Genomic DNA, 17,688 nt, shown 5'->3' on the forward strand with positions numbered 1-17,688 from the left:
ACAGCCTGTGTTTGACTTTCTTTTGGGGAACCTACACTCACAAGCATCTGCTTCTATTCAAGTTCCCACCACACACAATTTTATTCATCCGTCATGAATGTAATGTACTTGATAATGATTTCAATCGATTTTGAGCTATGTAAATGCTATTTGTATACTGCACTTATGACTTATAATTTATGTGTTACTTTACATTGTCATGGATGGATGTTGTAGACACAACACTGTATGATTTGTGTGGAAACTTAATAAATGAAATGAAATGAAATTAATTACTGCTGCGTTTTTTTGCAGTCCACATGTATATCTTCATATCATTCCCCTTCACGAGTAATATCATTCTCACGACTGTCTGAAAGAGGTATGTCAAGTGCACTTTCATTATACTAGAACAGAGAAAATATGTGAATTTTCCTGCCTAAAATATTGTCCTGCACTGATATCAGGGTTTGTACCAGTCTTCCTTCCAGCAATAAGTAGGCACTGAAACTTAAAAGAAAAATCATAACTTTTGAATAAATTGTATGATTTTCCTCCAATTTCACTGATATGTTCTACTGACATTGCTGTATTAACCCGTTGAGGATGGCCTGATTTCACTACAATACGCATTTCTCATTGACACTTGACTGAGTATACTCGTGACTTGTCTTCAACGGGTTAAATTCATCCAAATATATATTTGGACATCACCTCCTTTAGGGTTAATCTGAATATTCCCTCCGTTTCACTTTCATTTTTTTCCCCTTGCATTAAACAGAAGCAGGTTTTGACAAGAGCCCTATTCTTAAGTTTACATTGCAATCATTTCTTTATTTTCTTGGATCCATTTAACACAATTGAGCAGAGGTTTGATTTTGCATTAACCTGATGATAGACACAATTCCATGTTATGACAACTACTAATAGAAAGGGATTGCCAAATCTGACATCTTTGATGAAACCTTATTACATCTTTATTTCATGTATTCAGGTATGTAAAAAGGAGATGAAGATACAGAGAGGCCAACAAAAAATTGTCTCCCTTTTCTCCCACTTTCCAAAAATTGTCCTATTTTGACTACTTTTTTTTTTCTGCCTCAGAAAGTCTCAAAAGTTTAATAAAGATGCCTCTTATAAACAGGCACACACACACACACACACACACACATACAAATCTTTCATCACAACTTTGGCGTTGAAAGTATCCACTTCTTGAATGAAAGTAGAAATGAAAAGGGTGAGATAACAAACATGGGCAGTGTGGCATGCATGCAGTTGGCATGTGTCTTGTTTGAAAACATACACACACACAAGTTTTTGGTGGAAATCTTTATTAGGGGGCCTACATATTATATGCCGACTCCCAATGTTGAGATAAGCTTTATGCATGGGTGTGCAGTCTGCATGGAAATTTAGGGTACTCACGTTTGTTTCTCATCAACCTTTCCAGTTCATTCAATATTATTTCCAAAACCATATCGTTGGCGGTCATCTGAACTGTTGTACATGCAATTTTCGCGTAAGAATGACATTTCGAGATAATCGCATTGGAAGTTAACCAATTTTTTCGGTCATGACTGTTTTACTTTTATGTATGGCATTTGCAATTATTTTTGTAATACATAAGAGTTTAACTCCTACTCTAACGTGTGATGTATTTGTTGAATTGTATTGTTAGGAATTATGTGAGAAATCGCAAGAGAGCTAAATGTATGTTGTTTCGGTTTGCAAAGACCGTTGTCATTTTACACCACGTGATGTATAGGACAGTTTCCTTGACCGCACGCCCTGTACTTGCGTTCAACGAACTGTCGTATGTCACTAAGATTACGCGCAAAGTCAATGGGCAGTTCGGATGACTGCCGACAAAATGATCCACTTCAACTTTCATCTCTGTTTTTTTCCTTGAAAAAGATGTGATTCCTGCCAAGAAGCCACTCACTTTTATCTCTCAACAAGTTTTCGAATGATTCTCCCCATTTCCGTACGTCCTCCACGTCGGGAAAGTTGACCTTCTCTACGTTGAATTTGTTGGTGTCGCGCAGTGAGCTGTCTGTATGCCGCCGTCGCAGAAATCGCATCTTATCCTTCAAATCCCGAGCACTGCAGGAGAAAAGATAGAAGGGGAAAAAAAAAGATGCAACAGGATTACAGTAAAACAGTATTATTTTTGTCTCTTCTTTAATGTTCTCAGTACTACAGCACTGGGAATCGATGTGACAATGAAAAGTAATACTCTGTCGATGTTTACAATGTCGACAAAACAAATCAATGATATTAACAATAGCAACAGAAGGTGTGGCAACAATAATCATTTCACATATCAGAGATGTGACTGTGTAAGCTGGAGAAGCATAATTTCAAAATGAGTTTTTGAAATGATCTCCCAAGATAATCTCAGCCTTTAAAGGGATGACATAGTATTGGTTGAGATGAGGATTCAGCTTTAACCTTTTTGTGAGATACTTAGAAACCACTTTATGAATTGTTAAGAAGCATAACATTCTCATAGAAATTCAAAGTTTAATTGACAAATATCACTTTTGAAATGGCTGCAATATCCAAAAACGAAGCAAAACATAGCAATCCTAATAAAGTAGGTCCCATCTTTTATAAGAATCACCTATTTTGGTTATGTCAGCGATTTTAAAACCAGTTTTCATGAAATAAACTTTGCATTCCTCTTAGAATTATATGCTCTTTAATATTTCACAAGAGGTTTCCAATTACTTCAAAAAATCACCCTTGAAAAACGTTGGAAACCTGGAGCCCCACCTCAACCAAAACTGTACCATCCCTTCCAGCAAAGAGAAAAGAAAAACTTTTATGCAGATATAGACAAATTACTAAGCTTTTTCTTGTTATATAGAAGTGGGTTCACAAACAATGCTCCTCCTTTCCTTTTACCTGATTTCACATAAGTAAGGCACACTTCTTCCCTATCCACTCCTGATTCATATTTCCATTATTAGAATCCCACTTGACTTGCTAACTGGAGTGAAGGCAACATGAATGGCCGTCTCCCGTTTCTCATCAGCACCATTCCTCATTCAATCTGGCGACTTTTCCACGCCATCTTGCGCGGGATCTGGTGGTTGGCTGAAGTGTGCCACGCAATACCTCTCCAAGATGAACATCTAACACGGCCGCGCAAGATCTACGTGATCTGCCGACCGGAGAGCATGAAAATCAATGCACTGAGTACCGCTGTTTGGTGAGAGTCTGCGTCAGGTGCCGTATCATGTGACACAGGAAAATACATCCCACAGCATAGCAGTACTTATGTAATTCAGCACCACTGGGGAACAGAATTTGGAAGGGTGAGGTGGGGGGGGGGGGTAGTAGTATGTGGAAGAGAAAACTTAAAAGAAAATGTAATGAGGGAGTCTAGGCATAATCAGCTCCTTGGGTTGATGGGGACATTCGTCATTTGACCTAAATCACGGTGCCCAGCGGGACTAACAGCGCAGATGCTGGGGAATCGTACACCGGGAATGTACGTCTGCTCTGACGCAGGTGAGGCTAATGCGCCGCACCCCCGACTGTGAACTCTCTGGCATGCTAAGCACCATTCATGCTGGCGCTAAAGTACCTCTCGGCAGGAACAATGCTCCCCATTCCCTCTGTCAAAAGGATGAGAGAAAGGGAGAGAGAGGGAGAGAGAGGGAGAGAGAGAGAGAGAGAGAGAGAGAGAGAGGGGGAGACATACAAAGGTAGAGAGACAAAGGTAGAAAGAAAGAGAGAGAGGGAGAACATATGATTTGCCCACTTTTTCCCATGCAAAGCTATTTTCTTGTAATACCGGAGGCCGTCATCTGATTCAACGCACTCTGATAATAAGAGGTTACCAATCAACATCTGTAACCCCTGCAACTGCTTTCATACTTCTTATAGGTTTCCTAAAAATAGATTTTCACTGTTGCACTCCTGTGTTTAAATTCAATAAATCCCACTTCGGTTCTCTCACACATTTATTTAGTTGGTAACTGAATTGTCTTTTTTTTTTGTAGCAGTACAACAGTACATGCAGCCCTTCTATAAATAGACAGAATATCTGTCTACCTTTTAAATGACATTTAATTTTTGATTCAATCTAAAAATGATCTCTAACCTCATTGCCTCACAGCTATTCAGGAAAAAAAGCTGACATTTGGTATGGCAGAACAGAAAGTGTGGCGAGCTTGTATTGCTTTAAATACAATCAGAATAATCACATTATGATTGTACATGTACATACAAACAAATAAAAAGTGGTATCGCCGATGACAAAGAGTTCTCTCAAAAGGTTAGTTTGATATGAGATGATTAATGAAGAGATGCAAATCAAACAAACAGAGCGTGGAGATGACATCTGGTCCTGTTTTATCAAAAGATAAAATCAATTGCAAATTTCCTTACCACACAGGCTGCCATAGACTTACGATAGAAATCAACTATATAATCAATTATGATTCTTCAAAAAACAGGGCCCTGCTCCCTGAAACATATCAAAACTAGCTTCCTATATGTGATGGTAAGTTGTGGACAACGTGGCACTGGCGATATAGATATGATGTGTGCGTGACATGAAGGGAAAAAAAAGAAGAAGAAGAAGAAAAGAGAAGTCTTAATTTAGCACGCAGCAAATGCTCAATCTGGCCGGGTAATCAGAAATATATCTTGAGTACGTTGACAGAATTTCTACTCGAGAGCTCTCACTGTCTTCCCGAGAGTTGATATTCTATTCAATGTTCCTCTTTGCTGGGAGAAAGAGAGAGAGAGAGAGAGAGAGAGAGAAAGAGATCACGTTGGGGGTGGTCTATAGAGGAGAAGAAGCTGCATTAATTCAGTTGGAAGACGAATTCTGATGCGCCGTGCTGGCTCGTGCAGCTGATGCGCTTGGGCAAACGTCAAGTGACAGCGTGGACAGTGGTCTCCTGCCTTGTTCTAGATCTGGTTTCTCATTTTCCAGAAATCTGATTTGTCTGAAAGGGAGGCGGGATTTGATTGCAAGGTCACGCCCGCCTTTCTGCGTCAGCGCACTCCTACAGAGTCTGACAAGAACCCCCCCCCCCCAAAAAAAAGGGTACATATGCACATATATGTGGACCTTCATACACAAGCCCAGAGCAAAAATAAAGAGAATGTGATAACGAAGTGCTCTGTACAGTATGTACAGAAAATCAACAGTAGCACACATCCTAATGCAGGGCTTCCATTATTGTGCAGTCCGCTATGCACGTTATGACTGGCCATTCATAATTGATCGTGAAATTTTTGTTCATATATTCTGTCACAATCTGCACAACTGCTGACATCGTGGGCTGAATCGAGCAGTAATCATTGATGATCATATCAGATCTTGAAGTCGGTCTTGGCAATCACGATTATCACAGACAAGTTTTGGACAATTCAATTAATTGTCTACAATCGAATGTCTTCAATCAATTACCACAAATGATCTTGAGATCTGATAAGATCTGATATGATCTGATACAATCGCTATGATTACTCCATAATTCAGATCATGATTTAAATTTTGACGCAAACTGTGATAACAAAAATTCTGCAATTGGCTATAGATGGCAGATCATGATGTTCATAGCCTATTGCGCGACAATGGGAAACCAGCATAAATGTTCCCTGACAACCTTATTGCATGCTGGCCATCAGATGAGGCAGATATCGCTGGTGCCTGGATGTAGAAATGGCATTCACATGACTGCAGAAGATCCAAAAAGATTGGATGCCCTCACATCATGCCTCACAATCTCACCGAATCATCTCAACATTTACCACTGTTATCTACTCTTGATATGAACTCACTGAGTATATCTCCAGATATGATATTGATCATAGATATTGTAGTGACAGCGAATTTTGTCATCTGATTAGTCAATCAACTATGCAATATATCCCACATTACACAAATAAGGCCACTGCCCCATTGCATTTTCTGTTTCACATTATTAATGTTGTTCATCTGCGCATGCACGTGAACTGGTACAATTCACTACTAACTTGCAACACTACTGCTGCATAAGTCTTTCTGGGAGTGGCACTGGCATCTTCTCCATGATGAACTTATTCCCTTTATCAACCTCTGAAAATGTACAATGTACATCCCACTAAATATGTGGTGCCATCAGAAATGCTAACCTTGCAAACAGCACTACATTATTCTAAGAACTTTTGGTGCAAAAACAGTATTTTTCATGACACCTGCAGTACATTTCGCAAAAGAAAGGAGAAAATACCAAAAAAAGTAAACGATGGTATCTTTGTGCCACGCTATTAACAATGTTGCTTTCATAATTTTGAATTAGCTGCACCAAAAGAATGTGCTGTGTCTGAATACCAATGAAGGCACCTTACCCTACTGATTAGTATCTAATAGTAATATGGGGAAAACAGTCATGTGGCATAATTCTATTTAAGGGGCAATAAACAAAAGAAACAAGAAACCAAAAACTTTCATTAGATTCAGTTTCTCATATCCAGCAAGATTACACTCTTATCTACTGTATCCCCAAAACTTTTTAATACCAGCTGCTTAGTTTCATAACTGTTTCATAACAGTGGGAAAACAGGGGAACAAGAAGAACATATAAGTACATAATTACCAGTCTATTTGGCGACCCTGGAACTTGAGCCATAATAACTAATGAGGATCTTTACTCCGAGCAGGCCTTGCCGACAATGACCCTTACTCACAATGCGGTGAAACATTTCCAAGATTTGTCTCACGTCATACCATCCTCCTTGCCAATGTCCAATTACCCCCCTCCCCCCCCCCCCCAGTCACAAAGGTCAACCAGGTCCCTGAATCTTCTGTCTCTTTGAGTCTCGTCAGAAATAACTGAGGTCAGACCATTTTTTTTCTCGAGTTCCACATGTACCACTTCGTCTAACCCTCAAACCGTCGCATCTTCAAAAACTTGGGAAAAAACAGAAAGAGAGAGAGATAAGATTAAACTAACCCAACAATATGGATATCAACCTTCTGCGCCAAGAGCCCCTTTGCTAAATTTTGCTTCCTTTCCACTCTATCTTACCCTTGTACCTCATTATCGACACTTGTGGGAAAACGAGGATTGTGATACGGTTCTACACCAATCACATTTCTTAGCTCTAATTTTGTTGCCGAAATCATGAATTCTCACCTCTTTGTCTCCATCTTTCTCGCACACTGAGGAGGAGGAGGTCGATTATGAAACTAAAATACCATCAAAATAATAAACATTGTCAAGAAAAGTAAACTTTACTTTTGTTTTTACACCATTGCTACTTTAGACTTTTGGAGTGTAGCTAGGTTTTTTTCAATCTTTTTTTTTTCAGACTGCTACTGCGATGATGCTGTTAATTTCAAGAGGCAATACCTATGAAAACATATGGAACAGAAAAAAAAGAGAGAAAGTCAAAGAATCACAACTGCGAATAACTAGAAGTTGAGCTGTGAACATATGATAAAGATGCATCTATTCGAAATCCATACCAAAAGCTGAGCTAAAGAGTCATAAAGAATCATCTCTTCAAAATCTATACCAACAGTCCTTCACAACCAACCAACCAACCAACCAATCAATACACAAATGAACAAACATACAAACAAACAAACAAACAAACAAACAAACAAACAAACAAACACCAAGAAGGGAGAGAGAGAGAGAGAGACGGATGAAGAGAAAACAGGGAAAAAATTATGGGAAGTGAGTGCACGGGAAAGAAAATGGCTGCGGAGGATTACCGGAGAGAAGAAGGGAAGACGGACCTACAAGGTCACAAGAATGAGAAAGGCAAAAGGAGCGGGAGAAAACTGGAAAAAAGACGCCGCTTTTTCGCGGAGAGATACAGAGGTCACAGAGATTCAGAAGCAAAGGGGATCGACTCAAAACTACCTTACACCGAAAATGACCAAGAAGTACATCTCCCATTTATCCCCAAGGAGCGAATTCTTAGTGTCTTAATCCGGGAGATTGCCCTTTCGACGGAAAGCAGAAAATCTGTTTCGCATATATGCATATCCCTCATACAAGAAGAAGAAACAACTCAAACAAACAAAATAAATGGGGAGATTGGACACAGCATTATTTATTGAGACAGAACTCGATGTCCTTGCTATCTAATCAGACTTGTCCCTGGTTTGCACACGTAGCATCTGTAATATCTCTTTCATATTCCCCATGAAAAAGACAGGCAAAACTGAATAACAAAATCTCCTTGAGAACATGAAAGAAATAGAAATGAGGGAAGGGAATAAATCAGCATGCAAATGTACGTCCTTTTAACATCCTCGGCTCAAGCAAGGCATTAGACAGCACAGGAGGCAGACCAATTTGCAAAATGCAATATCATATTTGTATGTCATTTCTGTCACGTGAAGTTATAACTGTTCATTTGCTGTTACCTCGGACACGGATTAATGTCTGAGATGGACTCTGCTGCAATAAATCACTGCTGGGTATTAACCACCAGAAACAAAGAATCAAGAATGGAAGGGGTGGTTGATTACTGTAGTTCTATATACCATATCATAGTGAGTCTAACTTTACCTTCTTGGAAGGGAAGTGGTAAGTGGTATAAACTCACTACTGCAATGAAAAAGGAGCACATAAAAAGGAACATAATACCGTATGTTTATGATTCCCATATTAAGGGAATCATAAACTTTCATACCTAAAATTGGTTTTGCCACATTCCAATTGTCACAGCCCTTTCAGCGATCACTACTATCGGTACATTAGCTCAAAGCAAGAAGGAACACTTCAAATATGGTGCACTGGTTCCCCCCCCCCCAAAAAAAAAAAATGAAGACCATACAATGATCTCCACAATAGCTGCAAATGACAGTCATTTCCACTATCAAATGGCACACACAAACACACACACGCAGACAGATAGAGACCAGAAGTTATTGACTCCAAGATGTTGGTGCCATCTGAAGTGAAGCTCGTATCAAGAATTAACATCTTTTCTGCTCCCCCTCCCACAGCTTGGGGGGGGGGGGGGGGAGGGGGAAGGAGCAGGCCGCTCAAGATGCGGTGAAGGCGAGGGCCTCGACTGTCGGAATAGCCATCCGTGACTGGCATCGTCGATGCCTGTTATTTCAGACGGGGTTTCTTTCGTTGGCACTCCAAATCGATGAGCGACACCATCTGGTCTTGCGTCATACCTCGCCACTGTCCCCGCCAAGCTGGAATGTCATTAACATCATCCCTCCGTGGATGGGTTCCTTTGGTTTCAATGTTTTCACGCAGCTTTGTCCCATCTCCGGCAAAATCTGGACAAATCTGGAACTTTGTTAACGTCATCCAGCCAGCTGGAATGCCTCACTTCTGATTTCACATCTTAGCGGCTCAGCTTGTGTGGAATCTTGACGACGTCGAAAGCAGGTAGAAGAAAATAATCCAGGCAAATGGTTGGCTTGCCAAAACCTGTGTGTCTCTATCACACAATACTACAGTTGCTGTTGATTTGTGCCAAATTCACATTAAAACAAAGAAAAGACATGACTGTAGTGTTGAGTATGCAAAAGTTACCTTGTTCTGGTCAACAGTGATTTCCTCCAACAAGTATTGTTGTTTATCAAAAAAAGAAAGAAATAATACCGTCCGGTTTGCAATCGCAAAACAAAACCAAGTTCTGCAACATAAGCAAGGTGTTCATATCGACATAATATATATATATGTGACCGTGCACCTCAAAACGAACATAAAGTCGCACACACTGATTTTGCGTGAGGACTGAAAATAAGTGAAATGGGTCAACCTAGCCGAACTTGACTTTTTCATATTTTCTGAAAGAGCGGGTCTTCTTTTACATTATGCTAAAATTTGGTATCATAAAACGGGCAGGAAAGTGTGTTTTTTTAGCAGTTTACCTCGAACATTTTTGGTCGAAAAGTGTGATTTGGTGTGTCTTTAGAATCCCTTTTTCATTTCTGAAAAATCTTGTCCACAATCTTCACTTTCAACTCTAATAACTTTTGAAAAGATAGAGCTACTGCTTTGAAAGTTGGCATTAATCATGGAAAGAATGTGTTAATGAGGCATGCTTAATTTCAGTTTAATCTGATAATCCCTTCATTGTTGCTACCCTGGTGGTTTACTTCCTGTTTTTTGTCCCATTCATCGCGCAGCCAGCACGGTTTGGTAAAGATTAAGCGCTTAATTAGACACTGTACTTCAGCGCCTCTTTTCTCAGTTCACACTTTTCCTGAGTTTGTGCTTTCTTTCCAATATCTAGATAGGTTAGGAGAGTCCATTTGATTTGAGTTATACATCATTTTAAAGCTTAAAGTCTGCTCTTTCAGAATATGGTCTTAACTAAAAATTCATGTCTGGCGACTTTTTGTTTGTTTTGAGGTGCAGGGTCACATATATACATATATATATATATATCTATGTATATATATATATATATACATATATACATATATATATATATATATATATAGAGAGAGAGAGAGAGAGAGAGAGAGAGAGGACATAAGTAGATACATAGATGGATGATTAAACCGATAGGAGGAAGACAAATTGACAAAGAATGAAAGAATTTGAATCATGCTAGTCAACCACTTTGCTGGGGCGTAGCTGGACACGGCTCCTTACAAAGATGAATTCTTATAAAACTGTGACTCGCTTACTGATGGTGGATACATATCGCTGCTGGGGTGACAAGACCTCGTATCTGAATTTTGGTGACAATTACTTTTTGGATTCTTGGTCAGATAATCAGTTAAGTAATGTCCCGTCAAAATTCTAACTGTCTTATCCAAAAAATGCAGCCACCACGGCATGTCAAAGGAAAGACTCTCCCATTTGATGTAGCGCTTTGGGCTGCCATGTTTTTTTGCTCTCCTGAACATTTGACATTTTGCAGATACGAGGTCTTGTCGCCCCAGCAACGATATATATCTATGTGGTATGCAAGTTTTCCTTTGACATAGATCGATGCTTGTTTTGAGGAAGGCATTTGAAATGCAGCAAAAATACATCAAACAGCAAGGTGAACTGAAAAAGGGAACACACTCTCATATCACTTTGTAGGAAACAAAGTCGTGATAAGAATGATTTCAATGAAAGAAAATCAGCCAAAACCAGCAATTTTTATACTTCAGCCAAATTCTAGAAGAGCATAATATCCAGAGTGGGTAGGAAAAAAAGTACACTTAACCTCAGGAACATTCTTAACAACAGCCACTTTTCGAAATTGCTTTACTGGTGATAGCGGAATGAAATCAAATCCTATCCCTCACCAAGGAGATAGCAACAACAAAAAGCTTTTCATCCAAACTACCGTAGAAAATTGATAACAACAAAAATGCAGTTGTCTGTTGTTGTTTTAATTTCACGTGGTGACATACTGCTATGATTTCTCCATGCATGCTGTTTCTTCACGACAGGTCACACTGTGTCAGACTTTGCACCATCCTCTGACAAATCCATTGTGGAACCCCAGCACTGTTTGTGACACTAAATTAGAGAGAGAGAGGTTTACACTGACAACCATCAATTTCATCTTTGTGATGCAATGCGATGCAATGTGATGTGGTGTGATATGTGATATGATGTGATGTGATATGATGTAGTGATGTTGTGTGATGTGATGTGTGGTGGTATGTGATGTGATGTGATGTGAAGTGATGATGTGATGTGATGTGAAGTGATGATGTGATGTGATGTGATGTGAAGTGATGTGATGTGATGTGATGTGTTGTGATGTGTTGTGATGTCATGTGATGTGATGTGGTGTGGTGTGATGTGGTGTGATGTGATGTGATGTGGTGTGGTGTGGTGTGGTGTGATGTGATGTGGTGTGGTGTGGTGTGGTGTGATGTGGTGTGATGTGATGTGATATGCGGTGCGGTGCGGTACGATGCGCTGTGGTGATGTGAGGTGATGTGATGTGATGTGATGTGATGTGATGTGATGTGATGTGATGTGGTGTGATGTGATGTGATATGTGATGTGATGTGGTGATGTGATGTGAGTGTGATGTGATGTGTGGTGGTATGTGAAGTGATGTGATGTGAAGTGATGATGTGATGTCATGTCATGTGATGTGATGTGATGTGATGTGGTGTGGTGTGATATGTGATGTGGTGTGATGTGATGTGATGTGATGTGATGTGATGTGATGTGATGTGGTGTGATGTGATGTGATGTGATATGCGGTGCGGTGCGGTACGATGCGATGTGGTGATGTGATGTGATGTGATGTGATGTGATATGTGATGTGATGTGATGTGATATGTGATGTGATGTGATGTGATGTGATGTGATATGTGATGTGATGTGATGTGATGTGATGTGATATGTGATGTGATGTGATGTGATGTGATGTGATATGTGATGTGATGTGATGTGATGTGATGTGATGTGATGTGATGTGATGTGATGTGATGTGATGTGATGTGATGTGGTGATGTGATGTGATGTGGTGATGTGATGTGATGTGATGTGATATGTGATTTGATGTGATGTGATGTGATGTGATATGTAATGAGATGTGATCATTAGGGTGTAGTTGTTATCTCATCTTCATTGCTTTTCTTGTTGGAGCATTCCTCACCCCTTTTCTTCTTTTTATATAAGTGAGCTTGTACTAGTGTTATCCTTAAATACTTTTAAAACTCCTAAAACACTATACTCCTTGCAATCGAATGAAAATGTATTTTCTAATTTTTGGCCCATGATAACACCAAAGAGACAAGAAACAATAAATAATAATAATAAAAAAATGGTACAACTGCAAAGAAATCTATAGAATATGTGGCTCAGAGACAGACAAACATATTCTGAAGACTGAAAACTGCTGACTTTAATGGAAATATTTGCAGCTTTTCCTAGGACAGTCTTTCTTTTTTTCATGAGACTAACGTGAATCCAGGATAGCAACATCATGGGTGGCTGTTTTTAGAAACACTTCGAAAACAGAAGTCAAGAAAAGCTACACGAACTCTCTCTGAAAAACAATGGCACAGCGCGTTATTTCCCCCCTCAAGGATCCTGTGAGCTATGCATTAGCATGTTTGTAACCGAAGAGATGTCTGCTCACAAACTGCTCGAGGCCAGATTGAATTTATTACCGGTGAGAAATTGAAACAATGTTGACGTGCGTGGGTTTCATTGCCAATATTTCTATTAGATTTGGTTCTCAAATTTGCACTATTGACAAAAGAAAAAAAAATAACACCTACTGCAAACTGTCAGGAGGCAGAAAAAAAATCATGTTTTTTGCTACTCTCTCTCTCTCTCTCTATATATATATATATATAGGTCTATATATATGCATATATGTGTATATATATATAATACTTCTATATATATACATATATATATATATATATACATATATAATATATGTAATTATCTATTTCTAGGCGAAGCAGTGGAATTGCCAATATGCAGATGTTTGACAAATTTTCGATAACATTAAAAACTTTTTTTTTCTTTCAAAGGTAAAAGATGGCCGCTGCGTGAACACACTCACTAAGATGTAAATCTAAGATCAAGCAACTTTCAAAGGTATTAAGTTGCTACACATTAATGACCAAATCACATCAGAACAGTTATGTTGTTAGTCCATTACTTCATTAAAGAGGTCTGTAGAGGAACAGGGATGTTGTATGAACGTCTCCCACGTGAACAATTGGTACAGATATGACAAATCCCATGTCATTTCTCTCTACATCCTAGACGTACTTACGTGGCTCCTTCCTTCGAAAACGTCTCTGACCGTTTGATTTCCATGATGGGCAATCGAGCAAACTGAATTGGCCAGGAGAAGAGAGATGCTTGGTGACGACCAAACGATCGCACAACCTAGGAGTTATCTCCAGCTCTGGCTTGATATTTCAGTGAAAATAACCAGCAACATGCTCTAACATCTCAAAGCTATGACCGAAATACACTTCGCGTAAATGGAAGTTTTGAACCATGCGTTCAATCTTTTAGTTCAAGTCAACAGCACAGACACAATCCAACTATTACCACACCGCAGCACAAAATTCTGCAAGCGTCTGTAGTGGAGATTGATCCGCAGCAAATGACAATGGGGCAGAGAGGAGGGCGGAGCAGGAAGATAAGGCAGCCAAACTTTCTGAGAACAGTGCACGCTGCGGGGTGTGGATGGGTATCCGCCACTGGGATCTGGGCGGAGATACAAGGAGTTGCTCCTTCACGACCTCGGTTCCAGATGGCGACTGTCGTCTTGGCGAGACGATGAAGGTGCTGCTGTGCATGGGTAACCAGCGGATGGTTAAAGCGGGCCGATCCACAGATGGCTGGACACCCAAATACGAATGCTCGCTAATTTTAAGGTATATTTCGGGGAGAGATGCGTGAGAGGATGGGAGACGACAGCACGCCGAGTCAATCAGCCGAGAGACGACAGTTTCTCACTTGGCCTCTCACTGAGCTAAATTCGCTCATTAAAAGCTATTTTTCCTGCTCGAGGCAGGGGGAGGAATTGAAGGTCGATGCTGCCTTTCCCGTCTTCTCAAGTCAAACTGAGCATTTGGCTGCCCGATACCACTGCCTCCCAACAATCACTCATGCCAGCTGTCAACAAAGGTCTAATTTCTGATTCTTCACTTGACATAAGGCACAGCAAAATTATGATCCTAATGCAACAGGGTCTCCAAGAAAATTGCTGTAAAGGGAGAAGAAACATCCAACTTGCGTGATTCTCTTCCAAACACTAGCCGAACAAATGACGACTAACTGAACCATCTGCTCACTGCCTGTCAGTTGTTTGTGAAAGAGAGCTTTTTTTTTTCTTCTTCTTCTTCTTCTCGTTTTTCCTCCTAGTGTTGTGCGGCACCCTCTAGTGGGGGACCGGTGCTTCACTCAAAACTTGCCGAGGAATCGTTCAGAATTTCAAATAGGTCGGCATCAAGTGTTTTTTGTTTATGGAGTGATGAGGATGTTCTGAGGGAGGGTTAAAAAAGGGAGGGCTAAAAAAGATGGGGATGTCTGGGGTTGGGTATTTGTTGGAACCAAGACAAGGGGGTGGGAAGGTGGGTGGGGGGGGGGGGGGAGAGGGGTGAGGAGGGCATCATGTGGAGAGATCTTAATAGTGGGTTGTTGCAAGCCAGCCAGGCAGACATACTGTGGCAGCTAGAAACACATTTTGGGTTTGGCAATGAATAACCAATGAGCTGGTAACCAGGGAGTATGAAAGAAGAGGAGGGGATGCTGGAAGGCATTACATGCTGTGAGAGAAAACAATGCCTTTTCATTAGGCCTGCCGTCGGCATCAACTGTGCCTCAGAACACTTTAATGAAACAGAAGAAGGAAAAAAACAACAACAACCTTTTCCGTTTTCCTTTAATTCGTGTTTGTCGCGATATAGTTGTCGTCATTTTAATCAATCAAGGCATTCCAACAACAACATCATCCATCAAAGGGGGGGGGGGGGGGAGGTGTCTAAGAAAAATGCAGCAAATACCACTGTAAGTCGATGACAGTGGTGTTTTATCTTTAAAACATAAAGACAACGTTTACATAAGTCAAGCAGGCAATGACATGCCATTCATGCACGTCATTTAACTTGCACTTCAGAGAAACAACAGCAGCTTTAATGTGTTCACCCAGCTGTACTCTAGCTCTTACCAAAGAAAACAGTAAAACAGTAAAGAAAATGTCACTTCATCTGTGATACCAGATGTTTTCTACACCTGACAAATTCCACGCATCAATTCACATCATGTATCCAATGAAAGATTGAATACTGATGCTCACACAGAGTAACTTAAAAAAAAAACACCTGCAGTTTTCCTCTTCCTCACTTGATTTTACATTGCTTCACATTGTTTCATATTGAGTCTCACTTTTCCTTGATTAGTTCCCCCGAGTTTCATACATGAGGTTTCAAAACAACTACAGAAAAGAGACTTAGTACTTACTACAATTGAGAAACATAACTGTTAAAGGCAAATGTACTTCCCCAGCAATGCAGTTATTCTATCAAGAGAGGCATCTTTAATCAGTTTGAACATGGCACCACTATCATTGTATAAATCCTTTATTAGCCAGAGAAGACATTCTATGATGATTCAAACTTTTTTTGACACACACCCACAGCAGACATACCCATACAAACAGACATGCACTCCAAACACACATGCACAGAGTGTCTAAAAAAACAACAACACCAAAGACAAAAAAAAAAACAAAATGTCCCAACCAAATTATGAAGCCAATAACACCTGCTAGGTAACCAATAAGTTGCCAGGTATCTTCAACATCACATATAGGCTAGAGAATAAATGGATCACAGGAGAAAATAACCTTTATCTAATCAATCCCCCCTCCCCCCCCCCCAAAAAAAAAGAACCACTTTCCCCCTCTGACCAATCCTCAATCTCTCCCTCTACTCCCGTTTATGACACCCAAAATGTATTTTCTTTTAACCTTTTTTTTTTTTTTTTTGCACATGATGCTTAACCCGTTGAGGACGAGTCCCGAGTAAAGTATATTCAGGCAGGTGTCTATGGGAAATGTGTGTTGAAGCAAAATCAGCCCATCCTCAACAGGTTAAACTCTTAATTCTTGTGTGGACACATCACACCTCTCATGATCAGCATCATGATGCATTGAAATTGGTCCAGCTTGAATTTTCTAGTTTGTTTCTCTGCCCTGTGTGGCATGTGTGAAGGCATGTGAAAAAAAATCCCATAATGCAACTTGCCATGCTACTTCCCCATACTCAGGTGCCTGGGGTTATGCTTTGAGAATCATTTAGACATGTTTACACAAGATTAACAGGGATTCATTTTCTGCCTTGTGATGTCTAATTTTCAATCTCTTATTTTGCCATGTATGAAATCGGTGGCAAGTAGAATTGATTTTTGAATCACGATGCGAACACCTAATAACTCATGCGTGCATCCCTCATCCTCTCTCTCCTCCAGCCTATCACTCTCTTCCCAGCTAACATGATGATCACGTGTTCACTGTCAGCGTCCTCGTGCACCGGGAGGCTACTACTGCTGGGAAACTTGCAGCAGAAGCTGAATGTGGTGCGATCCTTCAAAACTTGCATTCATCATGTGCACATTTGATTTAATAAACGTGACCCTGCATCACAAAACGAACAAAAAGTCGCCAGACATGATTTTTAGTTAAGGGCAGATTCTGAAAGAGCAGACTCTAAGCTTTGTAATGATGTATAACTCAAATCAAATGGATTCTCCTAACCTGCCTAAATATTGGAAAGAAAGCACACACTCTGGAAAGTATGAACTGAGAAAAGAGGCTCTGAAGAATAGTATGCCAAATTATGCTAGCTGTGCGATTAATGGAACTAAAAACAGGATGTAAACCACTGGAGCAACAACAATAAAGGGATTACCAGATTATGCTGAAATTGACCACGCTCTACTAACACATTCCATCCATGATTAATACCAACTTTCAAAGCAGTAGCATTATCCCTTACAAAGTTATGAGAGTTGAAAGTGTGCAAAAGGTTATCAAGAAATTAAAAGAGGCCTGAAAGACATACCTGATCTCACTACTCTCCAAAAAAAGGATTGTAGAAAAACTGCTGAAAATACACTTTTCCATTCACTTTATGATCCCAAACTCAGGTATAACGTAGATGAAGAATAGCTCTTTCAGATAATATGTGAAATACCCAAGATTGACTTTGTTGAATCATTTCACCTTCTTTGAGTCCTCACGTAAAATCGAGGGGTGCAACTTTTTGTTGGTTTTGTG

The 17,688-nt window shown here is 40.0% G+C and overlaps 1 protein-coding gene across 1 annotated transcript in view; it reads right to left on the bottom strand.

The window, feature by feature from the left end:
- Nucleotides 1-17,688, bottom strand: part of LOC139738656 (uncharacterized) — a 293,793-nt gene that overhangs the window by 3,098 nt on the left and 273,007 nt on the right. Inside the window, exon 5 of the mRNA XM_071649270.1 lies at nucleotides 1,925-2,085. Within this exon, the coding sequence (XP_071505371.1) occupies nucleotides 1,925-2,085 (161 nt within the window). The remainder of the gene's footprint in view (nucleotides 1-1,924; nucleotides 2,086-17,688) is intronic.

This window comes from Diadema antillarum, unplaced genomic scaffold (assembly GCF_040938485.1).
Source record: "Diadema antillarum isolate AM-2024a unplaced genomic scaffold, OU_Dant_1.0 seq00000763_RagTag, whole genome shotgun sequence".
Lineage (NCBI taxonomy): Eukaryota > Metazoa > Echinodermata > Echinoidea > Diadematoida > Diadematidae > Diadema > Diadema antillarum.